Source organism: Furipterus horrens, unplaced genomic scaffold, assembly GCF_987537825.1.
Source record: "Furipterus horrens unplaced genomic scaffold, mFurHor1.1.pri manual_scaffold_17, whole genome shotgun sequence".
Taxonomy (NCBI): Eukaryota; Metazoa; Chordata; class Mammalia; order Chiroptera; family Furipteridae; genus Furipterus; species Furipterus horrens.
This window is the reverse complement of record NW_028327187.1, coordinates 114,969,463-114,990,816: the sequence shown is the minus strand read 5'-3', so window position 1 is coordinate 114,990,816 and position 21,354 is coordinate 114,969,463. Positions and strand designations below refer to the sequence as shown.

The 21,354-nt window shown below is 43.1% G+C and overlaps 1 protein-coding gene across 1 annotated transcript in view; it reads right to left on the bottom strand.

Annotated features, from left to right (window-relative positions):
* The window catches only part of ARHGAP6 (Rho GTPase activating protein 6), a 222,823-nt gene extending 202,269 nt beyond the window's left edge, over nucleotides 1-20,554 (bottom strand). The window contains exon 1 of the mRNA XM_090263915.1: nucleotides 20,351-20,554. Within this exon, the coding sequence (XP_090120041.1) occupies nucleotides 20,351-20,395 (45 nt within the window). The 5' untranslated portion in view covers nucleotides 20,396-20,554. The remainder of the gene's footprint in view (nucleotides 1-20,350) is intronic.
* Between the last annotated feature and the right edge of the window lie 800 nt (nucleotides 20,555-21,354).

The following is a 21,354-nucleotide window of genomic DNA, read 5'->3' as shown; positions in this document are numbered from 1 at the left end:
TCCTTGGACAACTGACATCATGCAAGAATGCATTTTCAAAGATATGGATCTTTCTTCCTTTTTAGAAGTTCATAGTACTATTTGGCCTAGGGCATTTTAACTGACCTTGCTGTACACACGCACACAGACGCACACCTCACTACCACCACAACCACCACATCAGTTAAGTAGATTATGCTACATTTGCCTACAAATGTCCACATACAACGTATCCTGGTTTCTTGTTGGCAGCCATGGTTGCTTCCAGCAGGTTGGCTCTGATTGATGTGTGGGATATGTGGGTTTGGGGCATTCAGATATATCCTGGGCCCAAGCAAAAGGCCAGACTATGCTCACATAAACAGTTCTCACTCATTCTGTTTCTATTTCCCAAGACATAAAATAAACTGGCTGTCACATATATATTCTAAGTATACTGAGAAGATTCTTAAGTACATATATGGCAAAGCAACACATAAATAACTGAGGAGCTTTTGTTTCATAAGTAAATATGTCTAGATAATTACCTTACAGTCGACTAAACCATTTAAATCTAGCATTGCTTGTTTTTTATAACTGCTTTATTGAGATTATAATTTATATACTATTTATTTTATGCTATACAATTCATGCATTTCGGGTGTTCGGTTAAATGGTTTTAGTCTATTCAAAGAGTTTTGCAACCAATTCAAGAACATTTGCATTGCCTTGAAAAGAAACCCCATACTTATCAGCAGTCACTCCCTATTGTCCCCACCAGCAGTCCTAGGGAACCCACCAGTCTACTTCTGTCTCTATGGGTTTGCCTATTCTGGACATATAGTATAAATGGGATCATACAATATGTGACCTTTTGTGTCTGGCTTCTTGCATTTAGCGTAATCTTTTCAAGGTCCATCCATGCTATAGCATGTTATCAGTACTTCATTCCTTCTAATGTCAGATAATATTCCACCATATGAATAGACCACAGTTTATTTACCCATTAATCAGTTGATGGGTATCTGCATTATTTCCACTTAGGAGCTGTTACAAATAATGCTGCTATGACCATTCATGTACAAGTTTGTACGTGGACACATATTTCATTTCCTTTGTGTATATACCTAAAAGTGGAATTGCTGAATCATACAACTCAATGTTTAACTTTTTGAAGAACTGCTAGATTGTTTTCCAAAGTGGCTGCCCCACTTTACATTCCTACTAGCAGTGTATGAAGGTTCCAATTTCCCATATTCTCACTAACATTTGTTATTATCTTTTTTTATTATTACCACCCTCGAGGGTACATTTCTCTGATGGCTAATCATTTTGAGTATGTTTTCATGTCCTTACTGGCTAACTGTATTATGCTTTGCATGCTTGCTGGCCATTTGGGGGGGTGAAAGGGGTGGAGGTATGTGATGAAATTCAACAAAATCATGAAATAATCAGATGTAGAAATAATATCCTATAGCTCTTTGTTTTTTAAAATTTGTGTTAGTACAATGAATGCCTTAAGGAATTTGCGAGTAACTTTAATCTTGAGACAGGAATTTGTGAGTTAACCATAAATCACTTAACCAAAATGATGAAATACTATTCAAGAAAATGTCGGAGGAAGTAGTAAGATTAATAACTAAAAAAACAAATTACTTCAACACCATAATTTTTTTTATTAAAAAAAAAACTATTAAAATAGAACTATAAATTATCCATCCATTCGTCAAAGGTGTTATCATGGGATTTTGTGCCAAAGATTAAGACCCCAGTTTGGTAACCTGTCAAGCAGATTCTACTGAAGAGCTATGCAAGTGTTTGGATGGGTGGAATTGGATGGTTAATAAGAAAAATGGCAACAAACTTCGTAACGCACACTATGTGACAAGCGTTGCTGTGACAGTGTGGCAGGCAGTGTTTACACTTCACCTATAATATCTGTTATCCCTCCCACAACTCCGTAAGATTTTTTTTAATGCTGCTCTTTGTACTGCTTTGCTTGTTTGTTACAGAGAAGGGCAACAAAGTCCTTTCCAAACATACAGTCAACTTCTGCTGCGGTTAGCAGCCATTGGGGACTCCTTAAGTACTATACGCCCACTCTTAGCCATAGCCGATTGGCCTGGTGGATGGCAAGGGGAGTGATCCAACAATCATCCAATCAGTAGGAGCTTACGGGGAGGCATGTTTAGAGAGTTTTCCCAGCATGAATGCTACTGCCCAAACTAAACCAATGAAACTCTCTCTGTTGCTCTTCAGCAAAGAGATACAGTAGTTGTCCTTCAGCAGGCGTTGGAGCAGAAGGGTTCAGGAACAGACACAAGCATACTTTAACACAGTAGTCAGCTGTAAATTCTTCCTACCGTAGGTGACATGATATCCAGCGCTGGAGACCCTAGGCATGTCTGGCAGTAAAAACCTCCTGAGTGTCCAAGAGGCTATGACAGAATCTCATCTTACCTTTTTTATGGATGAGAATCATCACACACACACACACACACACACACACAGAGCTTAAAAACTTTCAATAGCTTCCTCTTGCTCCTAGGTTACTCGATAATATCCTTACTCTGTAGCCTACAAGACCCTGCAATTCTCCTTGCTCTCCCCGACCCATTCTCCAAGTTCCTCTTATGCCACCCTTCACTTCCCGCACTCTGGGCTTTCTTCATTCAGTAACGTGAACCTGCTATGCCTCTTTGTTCTTCAGGGACACTGCACAAATCATTCCTTCCTTCTAGAGTAAATCCTTCCTCTCTTCACCAACCTAATTCCCATCAGCCTGGATGTATTGGCCTAAACATCACTTCTTCAGGCAGAACAGATACAACGAAGGCCACAGGTAGCCCAGTGTGGTTCCACAGCCCTCAGGGAGCGGGGAGGGGGTTTCTGAACTGCACCTCATGATTTACTGGATATTTATGTCAAGTTCACTCAGGAGCACAAGCAGGGACCTCTTGCCACAGGCCCTCTGGTCCTTTCAGAGTTTGCTGACAAGTGCCAGGACTAGAGAGCTGTTGAGCCAGCGGACCTGTGCCATGTCCTTCTAGAAGGACTGCAAAGGTAGCACAGGGCTTCCAAACTCAGGGCGACATACAGTCCTAGGCAAGAGAGGAGGAGGGGACCTTTTGCATGCACTTTGCTTGTTGTAATAGATACTGCTGGAATGTGCAGACTGCAGCGAACTATTTTTTTTAAAAAAAGAACACTTTCATGCACATAGGTGGTTTTGTGATTTTTCAAAGAAAACTACAAAAAATAGTGTTGCAAAGCAATTAATAACCTCCTAATGTGCCTCGGTTTAAAACTAAAAATTATAACATAACCAAGCACTTCACATCTACTAGGATGGTTATGATTAAAAAAGAAAACACGGATAATAACAAGTGTTGATGAGGATGTGAAGAAACTGGAAACTCATGCACTGCTGGTGGGACTATAAAATGGTCCAGTCACTTTGGAAAACAGTCAGATAACTTCTCAAATGGTAAAACATAGAGTCACCACAATCACCCATAGATTTTACTCCTGGGTATATACCCAAGAGAAATGAAAACATACTTCCACGCAAAACCTGTACCTGAATGTTCAGAGCAGCATTATTCACAACAGCAAGAAAGTGGAAATGACCGAAATGTCCATCAGCTCCTGAATGGATAAACAAAATGCGCTTCCCTTATCAGATGGCAATTAGATGTAATGAAGTACTGACGCAATGTGGATGAGCCCTGAACACATTACGTTGAGTGAAAGGAGACTGTCACAAAGGATCACATATTACGTGATTCCACTTCTATGAAATGTCCAGAATAAGCAAATCCATGGAGACAAAGCAGACCAGAGGTAGCCAGGGGCTGGAGAGGGGAGTAAGACAAGGGAGCGTGACTGTTAAAGGGCACGGAGTTTCCTTTGGGGGGGGGGAGACACAAATATGCTAATATTAGTCATTGGTCATGACTGCACAGTCCTGTACCTATTATACTAAAACACACTGAATCATACACTTTGTGTGAATTATATCTCAATAGAGGTATAAAACGAATGATGCTATAGCTAGGCTTTATAAAAGAAAGTTGTCCCTATTTAACTTTGTGTGTCCACGGCAGACCATTTAGGACACAGTCCCTCGAGTTAATGAACACATTTCCAGCTATCACAAGACAGTCTTACCCCAGGGTCTGAATGATCTTGACCACAAGGGCAAAAGAATGATAAATAGAAGTTAGAAAAAACAGGAGGACAGAACTTAAAGTTCAGATGAGATATTCCCACTGCACTTGAGACTAAAGCAAAGAGAAAGAAAAAAATGGGCAAAGAGCTGTTTTCAGAAGCTTTTTAAACAAAGGGTATAATATCTACAGCCCCAAGCAAACTTCAGTGTCTCACAGTCAAAGTGTCCCACATGAGAAGAGGGGGACAAGACTATGGTCCTGTGGCTGTGACTTCGTTATATGGAACACAGGCATTAAGCCTGTGCCACCAGGAGGTATTTTATGTATATATTTGCATTTATACTTATATTTATGACAGTTTTACCATAGTGTATTTATACATCATAAAATTCAACCATTTTAAATATATAGTTCAATTATTATTTTTTTTTTTTGTAAATTTACTAAATTTGCAACCATAACTATAATCACATTTTAGGGCATTTTCACCAAATTATGTAGACAAATCCAATGGTTGCTCACATGCCTTATTTGCTTAGATTTGAGGAAGCTGTATTTCTTAGATGGCTGATGTCTAGTTCAGTGGGATGGTTCTGTGTTAACCACAAATGCACACTTGGTCACACTACTGTGAATCCCGAGTAAGTAGTAAAAAATGGGGTTATCTCTAATTTATTAATTTTTTTTCTAGGGCAGTGGCCTGAAAGGGAGTAAGATATTTTATATTGTTACTAATGTATTTGAACTTCGATTGTATAATGTCAGTTTTAATCCTTCCTTTTCCAAATAAATACTTTGATTCTGTTATAAATGTACACCCTTGAAAAACAATTTTATTTAAACGCAATTTGCACACCATGCAATTTAGCTGTAAATTTACAGCTGCACAACATCACCATCATCCAGGTTGAGAACATTTCCATCACCCTACCAAAAGCCCTGGTACCCGTGAGCAGTCCCTCCTCTTCCCGCCCCCAGCCCCAGTCAGCCAATTACCTACTTTCTGTCTCTATAGATTTGTGGAAGGCATTCTACTTTCACACATAGACAAAATAGAGATCAAACATATATCTTTCCTGTAACAAAATTCTACTTTTCCACCCTGATTTTGGTATATGTGATGTTAAAAACTTTTAAGTAACAAATAAATTAAAAGGTTGCTAAGAAACCTCTGAGAAAACAGTCCTAAAAACATGTTTCTCCAGGTTAAAATACTATTTTAAAGCTTCTGACCACCACCATCAGACCATGTTTTTCCATAATGCAATATTTTCTTCATTAAAGTCAAAAGTGTGTATTTTACCCTTTCCCATCACCCCTATCCCCCCAAAAGAAACCCTCTGACAGATTAAACCTGTTTATGGGACATATTCTTCATTATATTTGCAGACAAAATCCTGGAGAGGTTGAGTCTCCTATAAACTGGAACTGTGGGCCAAATCAAGTAAACGAAACTCCCCCAGTAACATCTGTCCCAGAAGCTTTTTAAGGTCTATAATCAAGTTTCTAGATGCTAAATTCTCTTTACAGTAGTGATATTCTGGAAATTCACCAGACTAAACAAAAACTACATGCTTTCTTAGCAACTAGGTAATATTGTGAGCGTTTCCCAGTTAATTATACATCTGTCATTTTAAGAAACAATCATTAATTGACATTATATTTTAATTAACAGGGAGGTGTTATATAACTTCTACAAAATAACCCTTTGTCCTTTAATAACCAATGGAGAAAATTCTTATCGTGGTAAGTTGGAAATTGCCTCCTTCTAAATATACACAATTTGCCATATCGTCGTCGTCGTCGGCAGCCGTCCGTCTCGAGAGACGATGGTGTAGCTTCTTAAGAGTCTATCTCTATTAAAGAATTGACCCTTGGCCAACATGACAAATATATGAAATTGAGTCATTTCCACATATCTCTCTAGCCCAGCACAACTATAAAAGTAGATAAATCATGTTTCATTTTGGGTTTGCACCACGCAATTACTACCATAAACACGACATCTTTATTCAGGCCAATCTGTGGACTATGGTGGCAGCCTTCACAGGCCACAGGTTGCTGGTTTCCAAGTCCTATACCCTGGCTCTCACAAGGGTGCTGACCTGGTTTCTATTTTCAACTGGAATTTCCTCCTCTGGGGTCATTTGATCCCCACCCTCAGGGGCATTTTCCTGGTTCTCTGTTCAGTGCCCCACCTTGGCCCTTGCTGTGGAACTGAAGAGTATTTCAAGCTCATTCTCCCGCTAAGTCCAATGAGAAGAAGACTCAGGGGCCTCATGCTTTATATCTGGCGGGAACCAGGTTTTGTGAGCCTCCAAAGCTCCTCGTAGGAGACACCAAGGTGACATTAACTCAGGAAGCTGCTGAGACCTAAGACAAGACCTGCAGGAAATGATAGTGAGAGGCCATGTTGTAGGGCTAAAGCTGAAAAGACATCATCTGCACTCAAAGGGTCACAAGAATGGGGAAGAGTCAGCCAAAAGAAACATCACAAACCACAAGACAGGGCCACTTCCCCTGGCAGATCATGGACTGCACAGACAGGCCTAAGAGGTCTCCCACTACCCAGCTCTGCGGCAAGGAGCTCAGTGAGCAATATATAGAGTTTAAAAAACAGGGCAGTGCTCTGTTTAGGGCTAGCTCGTAGAGGCCCCTTACGTTTTTCCACCTGATGGATTTCTGGATACACTAATGTAAAAGTCACAAATGCAAAACAGGAGGAACCAGCACTTTAACCAGTGAGTAATGACATTTTTTCAGAATTTAATTCTGTACTTTGAACTGGTAAGAACAGCAATGCTCATGAAAACTATTCTGCTTAGACTATTTACAGAATAAGCTCTAAAAATATTACTTGAACTTAAAGATCCCAAAGAGTTTTCTGGTGACTTAGAAAATTAGGCAAGGCAAATAGGTTTCATACACTATAGCCTTTATGTGGGTACACCTCAGTCCGTATTCAAGAGGAAGCCTGAGAGCAGAAACTATATAGTATCCTTTTTTGACATTTCCTTTCGTGTTGAACACACACCTGGTTCTCCACATATACTGGTGAATAAATGAATGTCCAATCGTCTTCTATCTGTATCTGAACGTAGCCGGCACTCCCCTCCACACTAAAGAGGTACGTCCCGTTTCCTTTGCCCTTATTCTTATATAACAGCATCTGTGGTCATTTCAGACAGAGCGTTAGACCAGAGATCTGCAAACCTTTTCAGTAAAGGACCAGAGCGGATGTATTTTAGGTTGTGTGTGCCATACAGTCCGTGGCAACTACTCAGCTGCTGTCACGTGAAAGCAGCTATAGTCAGTATGTAAATAGACGGGCTTAGCCGTTTCCAATAAAACTCGGTTTATGGACACTAAATTTGTATTGCATGTACTTTTCACATCATGAAATAGTCTTTGTTTTATTTTTCCTTCACTGTTTAAAAATATAATACTTATTCTTAGTTTGCAGACTATAAAAAAGCAGGCAGCAGTCCAGACTTGGGCCTGTGGGCCATAATTTGTTGACCCCTGATTTAGACAACTGACTGACTGCAAATTAGCAGGTGCTATACTAGATATGAGCGCCTCTACACCACACCGAAAAAAATAACGGGATTTGGCAACTGTCCAATCAGTTGATATAATGGAGGGAGACAGGGCAAAGTTTTAAAGTTCAAAGAGGAAACTTTGTATATGTGAATTATTTTAAATTTAGCTTTATATTTACATGTCAGAATTGATCGAAATACCCAGCTAATTTCTTAACGTTGGCTCTGATTTGTTTGAAGTAATGGATTGATACATTTGTCTTCCTAGTGTAAATGACCACATCCACAATTTCCTCTAGGTTTTAAAACAGCGGTTACATTTACAAATCTTTTTTAAAGTGACAGCAGCAAATCAAAATAGATAAAACAATTTCCTGGGAGGTGATTCTGAATCTTTCGTTTTCCTTTCCACAGACTGAGAAGTCAGAGCTGCTAAGCACAAGGAAACAGGGGAAGGCTGTGACAATTCTGTTCACACATTAATATCATTCAGTCTGTTTTTAGGATATTTCCTTGATATGTATTCAGTCTATATCCAACCACTGTGGATTTGTGGGGACTGGTATCAGTGGAATGGCCCCATCATCCTGCATTGGTTGTTGAATTAAGTCATAAGAAAATATGTATCATTATTCATGACAGAAAGAACTCATTGACCAGACAGGGAAAGAAAACCAAGATATATAGATGTGAATCTGCTTAAAAACATGAGTATTCTCAGGAGAATTGGATCACATACTATAGTAAAGTGGGCGACTGGCCCCATTCCTGCACACCTGGATGCACTCATACCTTTGGTACAGCCCCATCATGGAGGGAGTGTACTTCCTCACCCACTGATGTTAAGTTTCAGCATGAGACTTTCCTTGGCCAATGGCAGGTAGGTAGAGATGACAATATGCCTGACTCCTGCTTATGCATTAAGAATCCTGTCAGTTCCACTTGTCATATTGTACCTCTGTGCTTCCCCAGGTGGTTGCTGCCCCACCAACCTGGTCCCCAGAATAAACTCATGGAGCAGAACTGACTGAGGAGCCAAGCCCTACGGGACTGGCAGCTTGACCTTGGGTCAAACGACTGAGTTCTGTCCAGCTAAGCCAACCCCCACTGACCCACAGACCCATGAGAATAATTAATGGTTGTTTTAAGCCACTGAATTTCAAAGTAATTTGTTACACAGCATTAGTGTGGTGATAGCTAACTGATACAAACACAGTTCTACATTTTAGGCAACACAGCTGTTAAATAAAGCACCGCTTTGTGTGGTTGTGTGCATATGTGTATGCATGCCCGCAGTTCTACATTTCATTCCTTTTTAATATCCAAAATAAAGAAGTGTGCCCAGTTCTCTTTAGACTCCCTGCAATGGGTGATACGAAGTACCTACACAGTAACAAATGCTGGCATTACATGCCTACCTAATTAAAAGCAACAGGTTAGTCTAAGAATCTCTAGGTTTTGGAAAACACTCCCTATTTCTAATAAAGATCAAGAAAAACGCATAGTAAAACTGTGCAATAATTAAAGCAGCCAATAACACTGTGCCTACGTTTGCAGAATCAAAGAGCATCAGCACTTTTAACACCTTTTTTGAAAATAGTGGGAACCAAATAAATGCAGGAAGTCTTTATAACTGTGTCCCAATGATAAGGTTTCACTTCGCAGTCATCCTGAATAAAAACAGCTATTACGGGTTTGTTGTTGTTTTTTGTTTTGTTTTTTTTTTTTTTTTGAACCAGCTAATCTTGATAAGGTTCAAACTTTCCCCAAAAGAGGTCTATGAACTGCCACGCCCTTCAAAATGAATGAATAAAAATGCATGTGCACCACAAATGCCAGGGTTTACAGAACCCTTGGGCTGTGCAGAGCCCAGCTGGATTGCAGCTACAACAAACACATGAGGGGCTTGTGTTTATCCTTGTTCATAATACTTTTGGAGGGCAGAGCGCCAACTCTCATGTACCTTTTCCAGGCTGCTGCAAGTTCAGCCACGCGGCTGTCATTCCTGAAATGGATGTTTCATGAGAACAGCCATGCAGAGAGGGAGCATGGAGCACTTGTGCAGGAGCTAAACCCTGTGGTGTTTCAATCGAAAGCACTTTGCTAGAGAAAACATGAGAGTCGGCATGATAAACTTACCACAAGACTCAGCTAAAAATACCAAACGGGATGTCCTTTATTTGTGGTTGTATATGTTACTAACAACAAGAACACCAAACTCCTCCCTGATCTCATTATCAATTCACCTTACTTCCTTCTGTTACATTTCTGGACATTTTTGGCCTAAATGATCAGTGAAGACAGGAATGTTCTTATTGTGCCAGAAGGCCAGAAGGGTAACTTAAAAGGGGTCATTTCATGGAGAACAGGTCAGTAGCTGCCAGGATTAGAGATAGAGGTAGGAAGTAGTATGGGTGTGACTAAAAAGGGGCAGCGTGAGGGAGCTCTGGAACAGTTCTGTATCTGGAATGTAGTGACGGATATGCCGATTTATACATGTGATAAAATTGCATGGAATTAAAACTCTCTCTCTCTCTCTCTCTCTCTCTCTCTCTCTCTGTCTCTCTCTCTCTCTCTCTCTCTCACAGACACACACACACACAAAGGAGTGCATGTAAAAAACTGGTGAGTGAACAAGGTCTGCCTCTACTCGAGTTAACAGTATTGTGCCCATGTCAATTTCTTAGTTTTGATATTGTACTACAGTTACATAAGATGCTATCGCCAAGGGAAGCTGTGTAAAGGGTACCCAGGATCTCTCGGTACTATTTTTGCAACTTCCTATGAGTTTACAATTATTAAAAAATAAAAAAAAAAATTTAAAGTGTCATCTCAACCCAATGCCATTTTTAATAGGCAGCCATTGTGCAATGGTTCAAGCATTGGGCTCGGAAGTCAGACAGACAAGGATGTGAGTCTCAGTACCACTACCTCCTAGATGCATGACCCAGAAACAAGCTTACAATCGGTGCCCTGGTCTCCTCGTCTTTTAAATGGGAGTCATAACAGGACCTACTTTACAGGATGCTTTTAAGAAGTAAATGAGATCATATATGTAGAATGCCCAGGGCTCATGGAAAGCTTCAATAAACATTGGCTAGTATTATTAGTATTGCTGTGAGTCAGCCTAAATATCTCAAAGAGCTCTAACTCAGTAATCATTAATTAATCATAACTCATTAATTATGCTAACATTAAAAAAACAGACTAAGCATTAGGCACAAGGTATGCAGTCCAGATCAGGTCCCCAGTTCTGGCCTGTGCCCCCCACTTTGGATTTTCAGTTCTGCAGTGCCTATGGTCTATAAAGGAAGAGTTACAAACAAAATGGATCTTATGAACGTGGGTGCACAGGGGCCTCAAGGAGGAACTAACTCAAATAAGAAGCCCTTTCTGCAGTCAAGGTTGAAAAGGAAGTTTTCTTTCTGCCAAGTTAGCTGAAGCCCAGAGTGGTTAAACTACAGTCCTCAGTTCCAACCACTTCTTAACCAACTCTTTAACCAGAGGCAAATGAGAATCACTTTTCATTAAAACACAGGTTAACCCATTTCATTTGATGTGTAACTTTAAGGGTTAAAGCTCTTTATCTATCAACCAGAAAAAGAACTAAACCAATTCTTCCTTTTTTATTGTTTGGAAAATAAATTCGATTACTCTAATGGGCTTGACAGAGGAAAAAAATCTATTATAGTTGAATTGATTTTAACACATTTAGACCAAAGCTTTTCTCAATTAAGTATGGAGCTTCTTAATATTACATTAATTATAACCTGTATGTAAAATATATCTCCATAAGAAGTACTTTAATTGGCTTGTGATGTGAATATTCTTAGGCATACACATCACATATGAATGGATTAGGCATGACACATTACTAGTTTAAATGTGGGAAGTATAATAACCTACCAGAAAGAGGAAAGAGGCACTCCAAGACAGTTGGAAGTCCTCTATATACTTAGGAATTTAGGGTCTTTCATAATGTAAGTGAACCCCAAACAAGATTGATCATGCATGTGATGATACTTTCTATTTTCCAACTCTCTCCCCAGCCGCTGACCAACAAAACGAAAATGTCTGCCCTTCTTGGTACTGAACTCAGCCTTGCAAGGCTGATCTCAATGGACAGCATCTCAATGGGCTGCTTGGGTTTGGTAAGAAGGGACGATGGGAGAGCGGGGTGATGGAAGAGCAGCAAGATGAAGAGGCTGGGGTATTTATCCTCGCACTCCACCTCTCCGTCTCCATATTTTGCCCTTGCTGCTGTCTAGTCTGCGTGTACATTTGCAAGGGATCTCCCAGATGAGGCTGGAAGTTGCCGGGGTTCTGGTACACTGGTCTCTCCCTGTGTCCTCATGCTAACAGTTCCCCTATATTAATAATCACTGGGTGCTTGACCACCCCTTATTGGTTTCCTTAAACCTACTGACACATCAGTAATAGTTCATTCCTTAGGCTAAGTCCTTTTGAGTGTGCCGGTCTGCTTCCTGCTAGGATCTTGATGGATACAATGCCCTTCTCTGTGAGTCAGCAGCTAAGATGGAAGAATGCCTTATCCTTTGAGATCAACGTTAAGACTATGTTACACATTTTGTTAAAACCATCAAAGTGACATCATAATGGGACTGTTAAAGGTCATGTGCATTGATACTTACGAAATAATACTACGTGTTACCATTTTCAAATTCTTCCAGCAAACTCAACATTCCATTTTCTCGCTAAACTATCACTACTCTGTGGATTCAGAGAAATGTCAGGGGGTTCTGTCCATGTGGAGCAGCACCCATCTGGCACCGTGAACCCAGCAAATGCAAAGCAGAGGTACTCCCCGTGCAGGCGAGATGTTTTTAGCCTCTTTGTTTACCTTGGGATGACTTACACATTTCTTTATCAGATATTCCAGTCAGCTGCAGAGAGGGGTCATTCAAAAACTCTTTTTAAAGTTTATTCATCTTAAAGTTTCTTACAGTTTCCATGGCACATTTCTTCAAAGCCACAATGCCAAATCATCTGAAAACTTCATCACAGAAACCTAGTTTAGATGACACTCCAAACACTCAACTCCTACTACAAAAATTTTTAAGTTAGAAGAGTTCTAAGAATGCGCCAAATGATCAAAGAGAGGGGGAGAAAACTCTGACTGGTTTTCGTTTCACAGGGTCATGACATCTTTCCAAAAAGAGCCCTTAGTAACAATGACCATATATGAATGAACAAATTAGTCTTACACATTGTGAATAGCTTATTTCAACTGAGAAGTATCCCATATTCACATCCAGGTAGTCACCATGACGATAAAGAAAGCAGTACCATATAATGATTGGTGGGAGTCCCTGTTGTTTCACATACCTTTAAGTTTTTAAGTATTCAGAATGTATTTAAAAATAACTCAGAAAAGCTGGTTTTTGAGAATAAGGTTAGAACCAGAAAATCTCATAAGTACATTAAAAGATGTTAATTATATCCAATTGTAAATGTTAATGATCTTAGTTCAAATATCTATAAGCACCTAAGACCTTTCCATGTATTTACTCCCCATCATTTTGGAGCTTACAATCTAAAACACACTGTGCTTAATTAACATTCTGTGAAGTGGCCAGGACTTAAGAGCCACACAAATCCTTATCAATGGTGGACGAGATAGAACGCCAACACACCTGTAGCCCTGGGCTTCTTGGGAGACTTTTAACCCAATGAGATTGAGAGAGAAGAGCTGGGAAGAACTGTCTCCTCCCCCCACCCCTTCGTTCTTTTGCTTGTCTTTCAGTGTCTTTCCCACAGCAGGCCAGTCCACACCAGATCCTCAATGAGTGTTTGCTGGACAGAAGCGGGCCCTAGCTTATCACTCACATACAGTCGTAGATCCAACATCCACAGAGGAAGACTTTCTGAGAAACCTTCACATCCTCGTTTGGACATTATGACTGCTAATTTTAGACAAGGACTAACATTTTAACAATCTAGTATTCCAGCTGCATCAGAAGAGAGGCAGAGAATTAGACAGGGCTGTTAGATGTACATAAATCAAGAAGTCAGCTAACGTCTCGCAGAGGAGAGAAGACAGAAAATCTTTAAGAAATAAGGCCCAAGATTTCAAAGGGCATCAGAGTTCCGGGGTGAAGAAGCAAAGAGCTCAAAGCAAAGCACTGGGGCTTCTGAAAGGGCCACTGTCACCCTTCCCAGGCAAAGCCCCGCAGTGTGAAACATGCTGTTCATAACCAGGACTCACATTGCAGAAAAGGTAACTCACATTTTGTCAGCTGTCTCTTACATAGCAGGGAATATGGATAATGCATTTTAGACAGCTCCATTGAAAATTCTGTTCACAAACAGTACAGACTTTGATGTCCACGGAGATGCACGTAAGTCAAGGTTTCTCAATCCAACACTCTTGACATTTGGGCCAGGCAGTTCTTTGTTGGGCTGTGTTAAGCAGCATCTCAGGTCTCTGCCTACCAGATCTCAGTAGCATCCCTTGCCGATTGGGACAACAAGCAGTGCCTCCAGAAATTGCCTGCCATGAATAAGCTTTCATGCCATTAGGGAAAGACAGACAAACAATGAACGTATATACAGGGTTGGGGGAAAAGTAAGTTACTACTGCTAATAATAAATAATACAATAATTAATAAATAATAATACAAGAATACACTCTGTTTCTTGTAGTCACAACTGTAAACCTACTTTTGCCCACCCCTGTATCATACCACGCAGTGACGCAAACAACACAAGCACCAGCTAATGTGACATGATCAATGGTACTTCAGTACAGTCACAAGCACTTCGGAGAGAGCAGTCAGGGAAGCTGACACTTTTTTCTGCAACTTATAGGACACCAAAAATGCCTGCCACACAAAGAACACAAAAGAACTGGTCGCATATGAGGAACAGAGAGGGCACTAATGGGACTGGGAAGAGGTAAGATGAGGAAGGGTGTACGAAGCAGGGAGGATCACATAGGCAGACTTGGAAGGCCAAGGTCATGGATGAAGGCATTAGTCTAAGTACAACAGAAACCAACCAGAGAGCATTAAGCACTGAAGGGCCATGACTTGATTTTCTTCTTTAAAGATCTCCCTGGCCACATGACTGTAGTATAGGGTTATTGTGCTGCCTCGGTGAGGACGACGGATGCTGAGGGTTTGTATTGAGGTAACAACAGCAAACATAGAAAGGAGAGGATGGATCTGGAAAGCACTGTGAAACAGACCTGGCAGGGCCGGCCTGGGGCCTCAATGCAGGAGATGGAGGGAGGAGGCCATCCCGGATGACCTGTAGGTGTTCTGGCCTGACAGCTCACCAAGTAGCCAGCGATTTACTGAGACAGGAGAGGCTGAGACCGATTCAGGTGGTAGGCAAGTGAGGAATCAAACACCCAGTGAAGACTGTGTATGACTGAGCAGCAACGTCACAGCCCGGCTGAAACTCAAGTGCATTAGGTCCAGGGTTATCACAATGTGGGGACAGGAAATATAAATGATATGACTTTATTACCAGGAAAAAAAGGTAAAGCGAGGTATTTGTTTTCTGTGATTGGCAGATATCTCTGCTACACAAAACCCAACAGGAATCTGATCACTTATTAATTAACAGTGGTGCTTAAGAAATCTTTTGAAGGATGGGAGATGTGGCTTCCTCAGATGATGGGAGTTCAGACCAAAGAGGCCAAATCTAGGAAAAGCCCTGAGTGTGGCAGAAAAGAAAGCGTGTTGGCGGTGGGGAGTGGAAAAGCTATCTATGGCTAATAGGCGTGTTAACTAAGGGTATTTAATAACCGTAATTAATACAATTCTTAATTAACATTAGTTAATATGAAGAGGATTGAATAAGTAAATAGTTATTTATTTGCAACTTGCAAAATTCTTGCTTTTGTAAGGAGACAAACAATAAGGAAACAGTATGAAAGTGAATTCCAGGCCATGCTTCTAAATTTCCCAAGATGCCTACAATGGCCGTGCTGATGGGTGAGACCCGATTCCTATCAGCTCGGCCCTGCAACAACGCACGAGTTCTTGGGGTCTTCAGAATTAGCAAACGCTATCCGGCTGTCAACACCACTTTGAACTTAATGACTTCAAAGTCTTTGGGAATCCAATGTTCACAGAGAACCAATCTGGAAACATCTGTATTCAAACCTAACTGTTTGGATTGAGGAGAGGCCCCCTTCCAGGGTAAGCAACTCAGCCCTTGTGGCGCGAGCCTTCAGGAGGGGTGAGGTAGAGCAAGGGAACAACCAGCCTTTAATGATGAGGCTGTGCTGCAGAGCACAGATGGCGGAGAGACCGCACCAAACAGGAAGTGAGGTCAGCGCCAGAGGAGCGCAGAAATAGACAGGTCCCAGGGACAAGAATGGCTGAACCTTGACAGCTGGACTCCTCGGGGACCAGCGCCAAATCGGAGTCCAAGCCCCAGCTTTTGGACTCCACCTCGGAGAAGAAGACATGCATCACCCACCCACAGATCTATCTTTGCCAGAGGCATCGCGAAACCTTTATCTTTGTTCCCCTTTCATAGAAGAGAGGTGAAAATAAGCGTGTTCTTCCAGGGAGTTGCTTGGGATAATAGTATTCATAAGCTGCTCCAAAGTGCCTCTGATCATTTGTTCTAAAACTAAGGCTCCATAGTAGTTCTACTGAAAGGCTTGCCACACTTAATCGGATGTGTTGTCATGCAATTCGACATATGTTATATGATCTTGGCAGGCAATCAACGTTTGTAGTATTTTGTTTGCGGTTAACAGAAGAAAGCATATGAAGTGTGTTGGGGAAGGCAGGCTAATGTAATCTTTAACCCAGGCCAAGTGACCTGACTTTTGGGGGTCAGCAGAAGCAGGAGAATATCGTTAAAGTCACGATCACTGAAAGCGGAATGAGACATTATTCTAACCCCAGCACCTCTGCTGTACTGGAGGCTCTCATTAAAGCTTGGTAATGCTGGCCTCTCTCTGACGCTCTGCATGCTTACTGAATAGTGTACATAGTACTCACAACATTTGCCATGTCTTCTCTTTCCAGATCTTATTACACAGAAGTTGTCACATCTTCTTGAAAACATGAAAATCAAATAGACCCATGAGTCTCAAGTGGGGCCGATATTTCCCCCAGGGGATATTTAGCAATGTGTGGACGCATTTTTGGTTATCCCATCTGGGGGCTGGGGGACACTATGTTACTGGCATCTGCTGGGCAGAGGCCAAGGATACTGCCAAACATGCGGTACTACACGGGACAGCTCCCACCATTGAGAACTATCGGGCCCAAAACACTCATTTCGCTCAGGCTGAGAAAACCCGAGAAAGACAGAAAGACACGGCACTGAACTTAATGGATGTGTTAAAATTTGGTTTCCGTGTAAACCAGCCCGATTAAAGAGCTATGTGGCCGCGTGATTCAGCAATATGGATGGTCACATTAAGGCACCGAAGGTACAATATTTGACTGTTGGTTTATTATGGTGACAAAGGGGGAGGGAGAAGGATAATTCAGCTCATCTAGTTCAGTTATCTAAGGAGTCAGTCAAACTCTGTGTGGTCAGGGCACCTGAATAAAGCTGTCTATTGTGTCGCCCGTGGCACCTTGGACCCTACCACTCTAAGCTTGGATTTCTTCAGCCATGAAATAGAAAATTGTCTAACCCACCAGCTGAATGTGAAGCCAAAATTGACACAGACTGTGGCCAAACACTGTGCACTTGCATAAGACAATAAAGATAAAAGAAACATTATGATCTGTAGTTTCTCTAGAACTGCTGCCAGGAAATCACTGATTCGTGCGTGTCATCCTCGGCCCCAGCACCTCTGTAGCCCACCCAGATGAAGTCTGGCTGGCCTAATGTTCTAAACACCTCTCAGATGTGCTGACTGCTCTCAGCGTCCGGCCCGGCTGCCGTCCTAGTGCATTCTGGCTCCTCCTCGGCCCTGATCCATCCGGGGACCAGAGCAGGCTGTTCCAAATGCAAATATGATCGAGTCACCAAAGGGCTGTCAGGGATGACACTCTGCTGGAAGGATGGAGTCACCATAAACTGAATGTGGAAAAACCATGGGAGGAAAGGTTGGGAGGAGCACATTACTGCTGCCACACATTTTTGTTATGATAAAACTAGACGGTTGTGCTATATTTTGGAGTGTAACTGATTATACAAACGCAGGATGCATTTGTGACCACTGTGACCATTTAAAAAGATGACTGAATGGTTCATAGCAACTCTTAACATTTTCACTGTTTACTCGTCTCTTTGGAAAACTGAGCACCTAGCTGTCACACAGTAGGCATTCAACAAATGTTAAGAGTACGCAGTTCCATCTCGGACAACTGAATAAAGCACTAAAGGAAGAACATTAAACACTTGCCCCCCCCCCAATTATATTTTAGAGGAATAAGATGTACTAAGGATACATGAAGGGTAATTCTTCTCCAGGAAGATCCAGACAAAAAGAGAGAAAAGCCTCTAAGACCCCAGGAGCAAAACCATATTGAGCCCAGAACGAAGTGGAATATTTGTGCTAAAAGGCAAAACACGCTTTTGGAATAACCTAAACCAATACGGGGGCAGCAGAGAGGAGTGCTGTGTTAGAATAGGCATTAAGCTATAGAGGGTTATGTTAATACAAGCGGCAATGGGTCACACTTAATAAAGAACATCCTTTTGCCTTGGGACTGGTACAGAGTTGCTGAATGCTGCTGCTTTCTCATTCTAAGGTACGCATAAGAAACTTCAGAGCCTCCAGGTGACTTCTTCTAGCCTGAAAGCCAACAAATTCCCTCCACCCATCATCTTCCTTTTTGTAATCTTAACTCAGAAAATATGTACGTGGTGATCCGTGCTAGAATAAAGGGCTTAGTTCATCAGCAAATTGTCAGAGCACCAGAGGAGACATTAACAACAGCTTGTCTCTAAGTTCATGCTTCTAGGAGAATAAGAGAGCTGAGTGAAAATAATTTTTAAAGGGTTTTGTCATGTACAGGATTTAGTCACACAACTGAGACAATAATCATTCACAGAATGAAGAGACAAATTCTACTTTTTAACATGAAGGAGTCAGTTCTCACCTCTCCTCCCCTATCTTATAAATGGTATAGAGACATTATATTATAAATTAAAGGGTACCAGCCCATAATACAAAATCTGGAAAAGGCAGTGAGGTGAGATGCTGATTAGGCACAATGAGCACAGACTCCAGATCCTTCTATGCAAAGAAACCTCTGCAGAAAACGAGTTACCCCGAACACTACGTTAAAAGGCAAGTCACTGAGTCCCTAGTGTCTCCAAAAGCTAAACAAGCATCAGTAAGTTACTAGTGGCTCACTTGCCATTTCAAGGCATGTAACTCTGGCAACACTAGAGAAAGAACCATCACAGGTTCCTAATATATTCACCTGGGAAAGGACCGTCATGATTTTCTAATTCAGGCCCTTGTTTGCCCAGACCAGCCATGGGAACCAACAGACGTTCCTCGTTAGCACGATGGCCCCCCAGCTGACCCAGCTGACCCAGGACCTGGCGGGCAGCACCAGGCACCAGCTGCGGCAGCTCCGGGGCCTCTGTACGTACCATCCCTTTTCTTGAAATGGTTTTATACGTGGCAAGTCCGTTTTGGAGGGCATGAATTCCAGGTAGATAGCTGTCTTTGCTTTACTTAAAGCACTGACGAGTTTTGTCTTAACTCTGTGTGCTCCTCTCCAATTTTTAAAGTTGGCACTTAGTACGTGCAATCGCAACAGTGAAAATCATGTCAGGGAAAATTCAGTAAGTGGCAGGTGACAAGGCCAATTGCCATGCGCCGCCTCAAAATGACAATGTTAGAATTGGAAACTAAATGGCCAAAGACTGTATGTAGTAAGCTAATACTGCTGCCTGCTCACTTTCTGGGGGTGGCATTCAAAATCTTCAGTACTCACTCCTCTGAAACATTTTTTTTTTCTTTTCTGTTCGTTCTTTTCTCTCTCGCAAAAATAAACTCAATCTAGAATCTGGATTTGGTCGATCAGTCATTAGCCTCGAAATCTTAAAGGCAGCAAATCCCAAGAGCTTTTTGTCTGCTGTGTCCTGCGGGACTTCAGCGCCAAGCACAGTAGGTCCCCAATAAATATGTATGGACCGTCTGAGTCAACAAGGAGAAGAGGGGCCACCGAGGGAAGACCTCCTGGCACTCCCTTGTATTATCAGATAACGTGCAACGTTCTGTCCCGCTACAGAATCAGAGGGAAGCGCACACCGTCTTCCTACGGAGCAAACCGGCTGCAACCCAACGCACTGTGCAGCGTTTGTCCTGCGAGTCACCCCCGCCATGCGCTTGGATCACGGAGCGGCCGTACCTTCCATCCCGCTCTATTCCCGTTGTTGCAGCTCTCTGACCAAAGGCTGAGTGGGCGAACCTGGGCCCGGCCCCAGGAGCCCCACTTCTTAGCCTTGGTCAGAGAGGCTGTAGCAAGGTTCAGCCCCTGGTCCCGAACGCAATGACCACCGCGGGCTCCGGACTAAAGGGCTCCCCTTCTAAGGGGCAGCTGAGTTTCCGAGCAGCTGACACTCAGGGACAGGGTGACGCACGCAGCACCCTCCACTCCACCCCACATCACCGCAGACCTCTGGGGAGCCATGAATCCCACCAAAAAACCAGCTGTCCCCTCCCAGGCCGGCCAAGTGGCGCCCCCTGTCGCTTGTTTGCGCCGGGACACTCACCGCGTAGTGCAGCTGCGGTTTCTCGCGGTTCACCGGGTCCCCCATGTCGCTACCGAGGAAGAGCGGCGAGCCCCCGGGCACAGCCTGGGGTCGCGGCGCCTCTCTGAGGTCCCCTTACTTCACGGCCATCCCGGGCGGACCCCGCCCGCGAGCCCTGCTCCGTGCGCCCCGAGCGCGGTGCTAAGTGCTCGGGGCACCGGCGTCCCGCCGTGGAGGGACAGGGAGGAGGCAGCGGCGACTGGGAAGGAGGAGGAGGAGGAGGATAGGGAGGAGGAGAAGTTAGAGGAGGAGGAGGAGTTGGAGGACGGGAGGAGGGAAGAGAAGGAGGACGAAGAGAGGGGAGGAGGGAGGAGAAGAAGGAGGGGGAGAGGAGGGAGCGGCCGAGTCAGTTGCGGTGGGCGGATGTTTAAGTCCTTCTGCGCCTGACGGGTCCCTGTCGCTGCTGCTGCCGCCAGCTGTTGAAGGCTACAGCGACCCAGCGCGCCCACGACAGGTGACAGAGCGGCCAGCGCTCCTATCTCCTGCCACCCCGCCCCTGACCAAGCCTTCAAAACCAGCCAGAGGACGAGCTTGGGTTTTTCCAAGAAAGACTTTCACTAACTTGGGAACCCGCTTCACGGAGGGCGGAGTTTCAGAGTTTGGAAAGCCCTCCTTAGGGACAGTCTCAACCGCGGGAACCCCGGGAGAGGGCAGGCCTGAGAGGGGCCAAGCAGCACTGCCCGGGGAACCGCTAAGGGGAGGGAGGCCGGGCCGCACCGCTTTGGTCAAACTTACAAGACATGTCCGGGGAAGGCCCCTGGAAGGGGGAGTCCCGGAAAGTGTGCTTGAACCCAAGGACGGGCATTGCTGCCAGGCTGGATCTGAGTTGGGCGGGGGCGAGGGGGTCCTCACAGCTCTGTTTTCTGTGTCTTAGTTCTTAGGAGCAAATCGGAAAACGACAGAGCAAGCCCTTTGGAAACGGAACAAACAGGCGACTTGCAAATGCCCCTGGGTAAACCAAATCA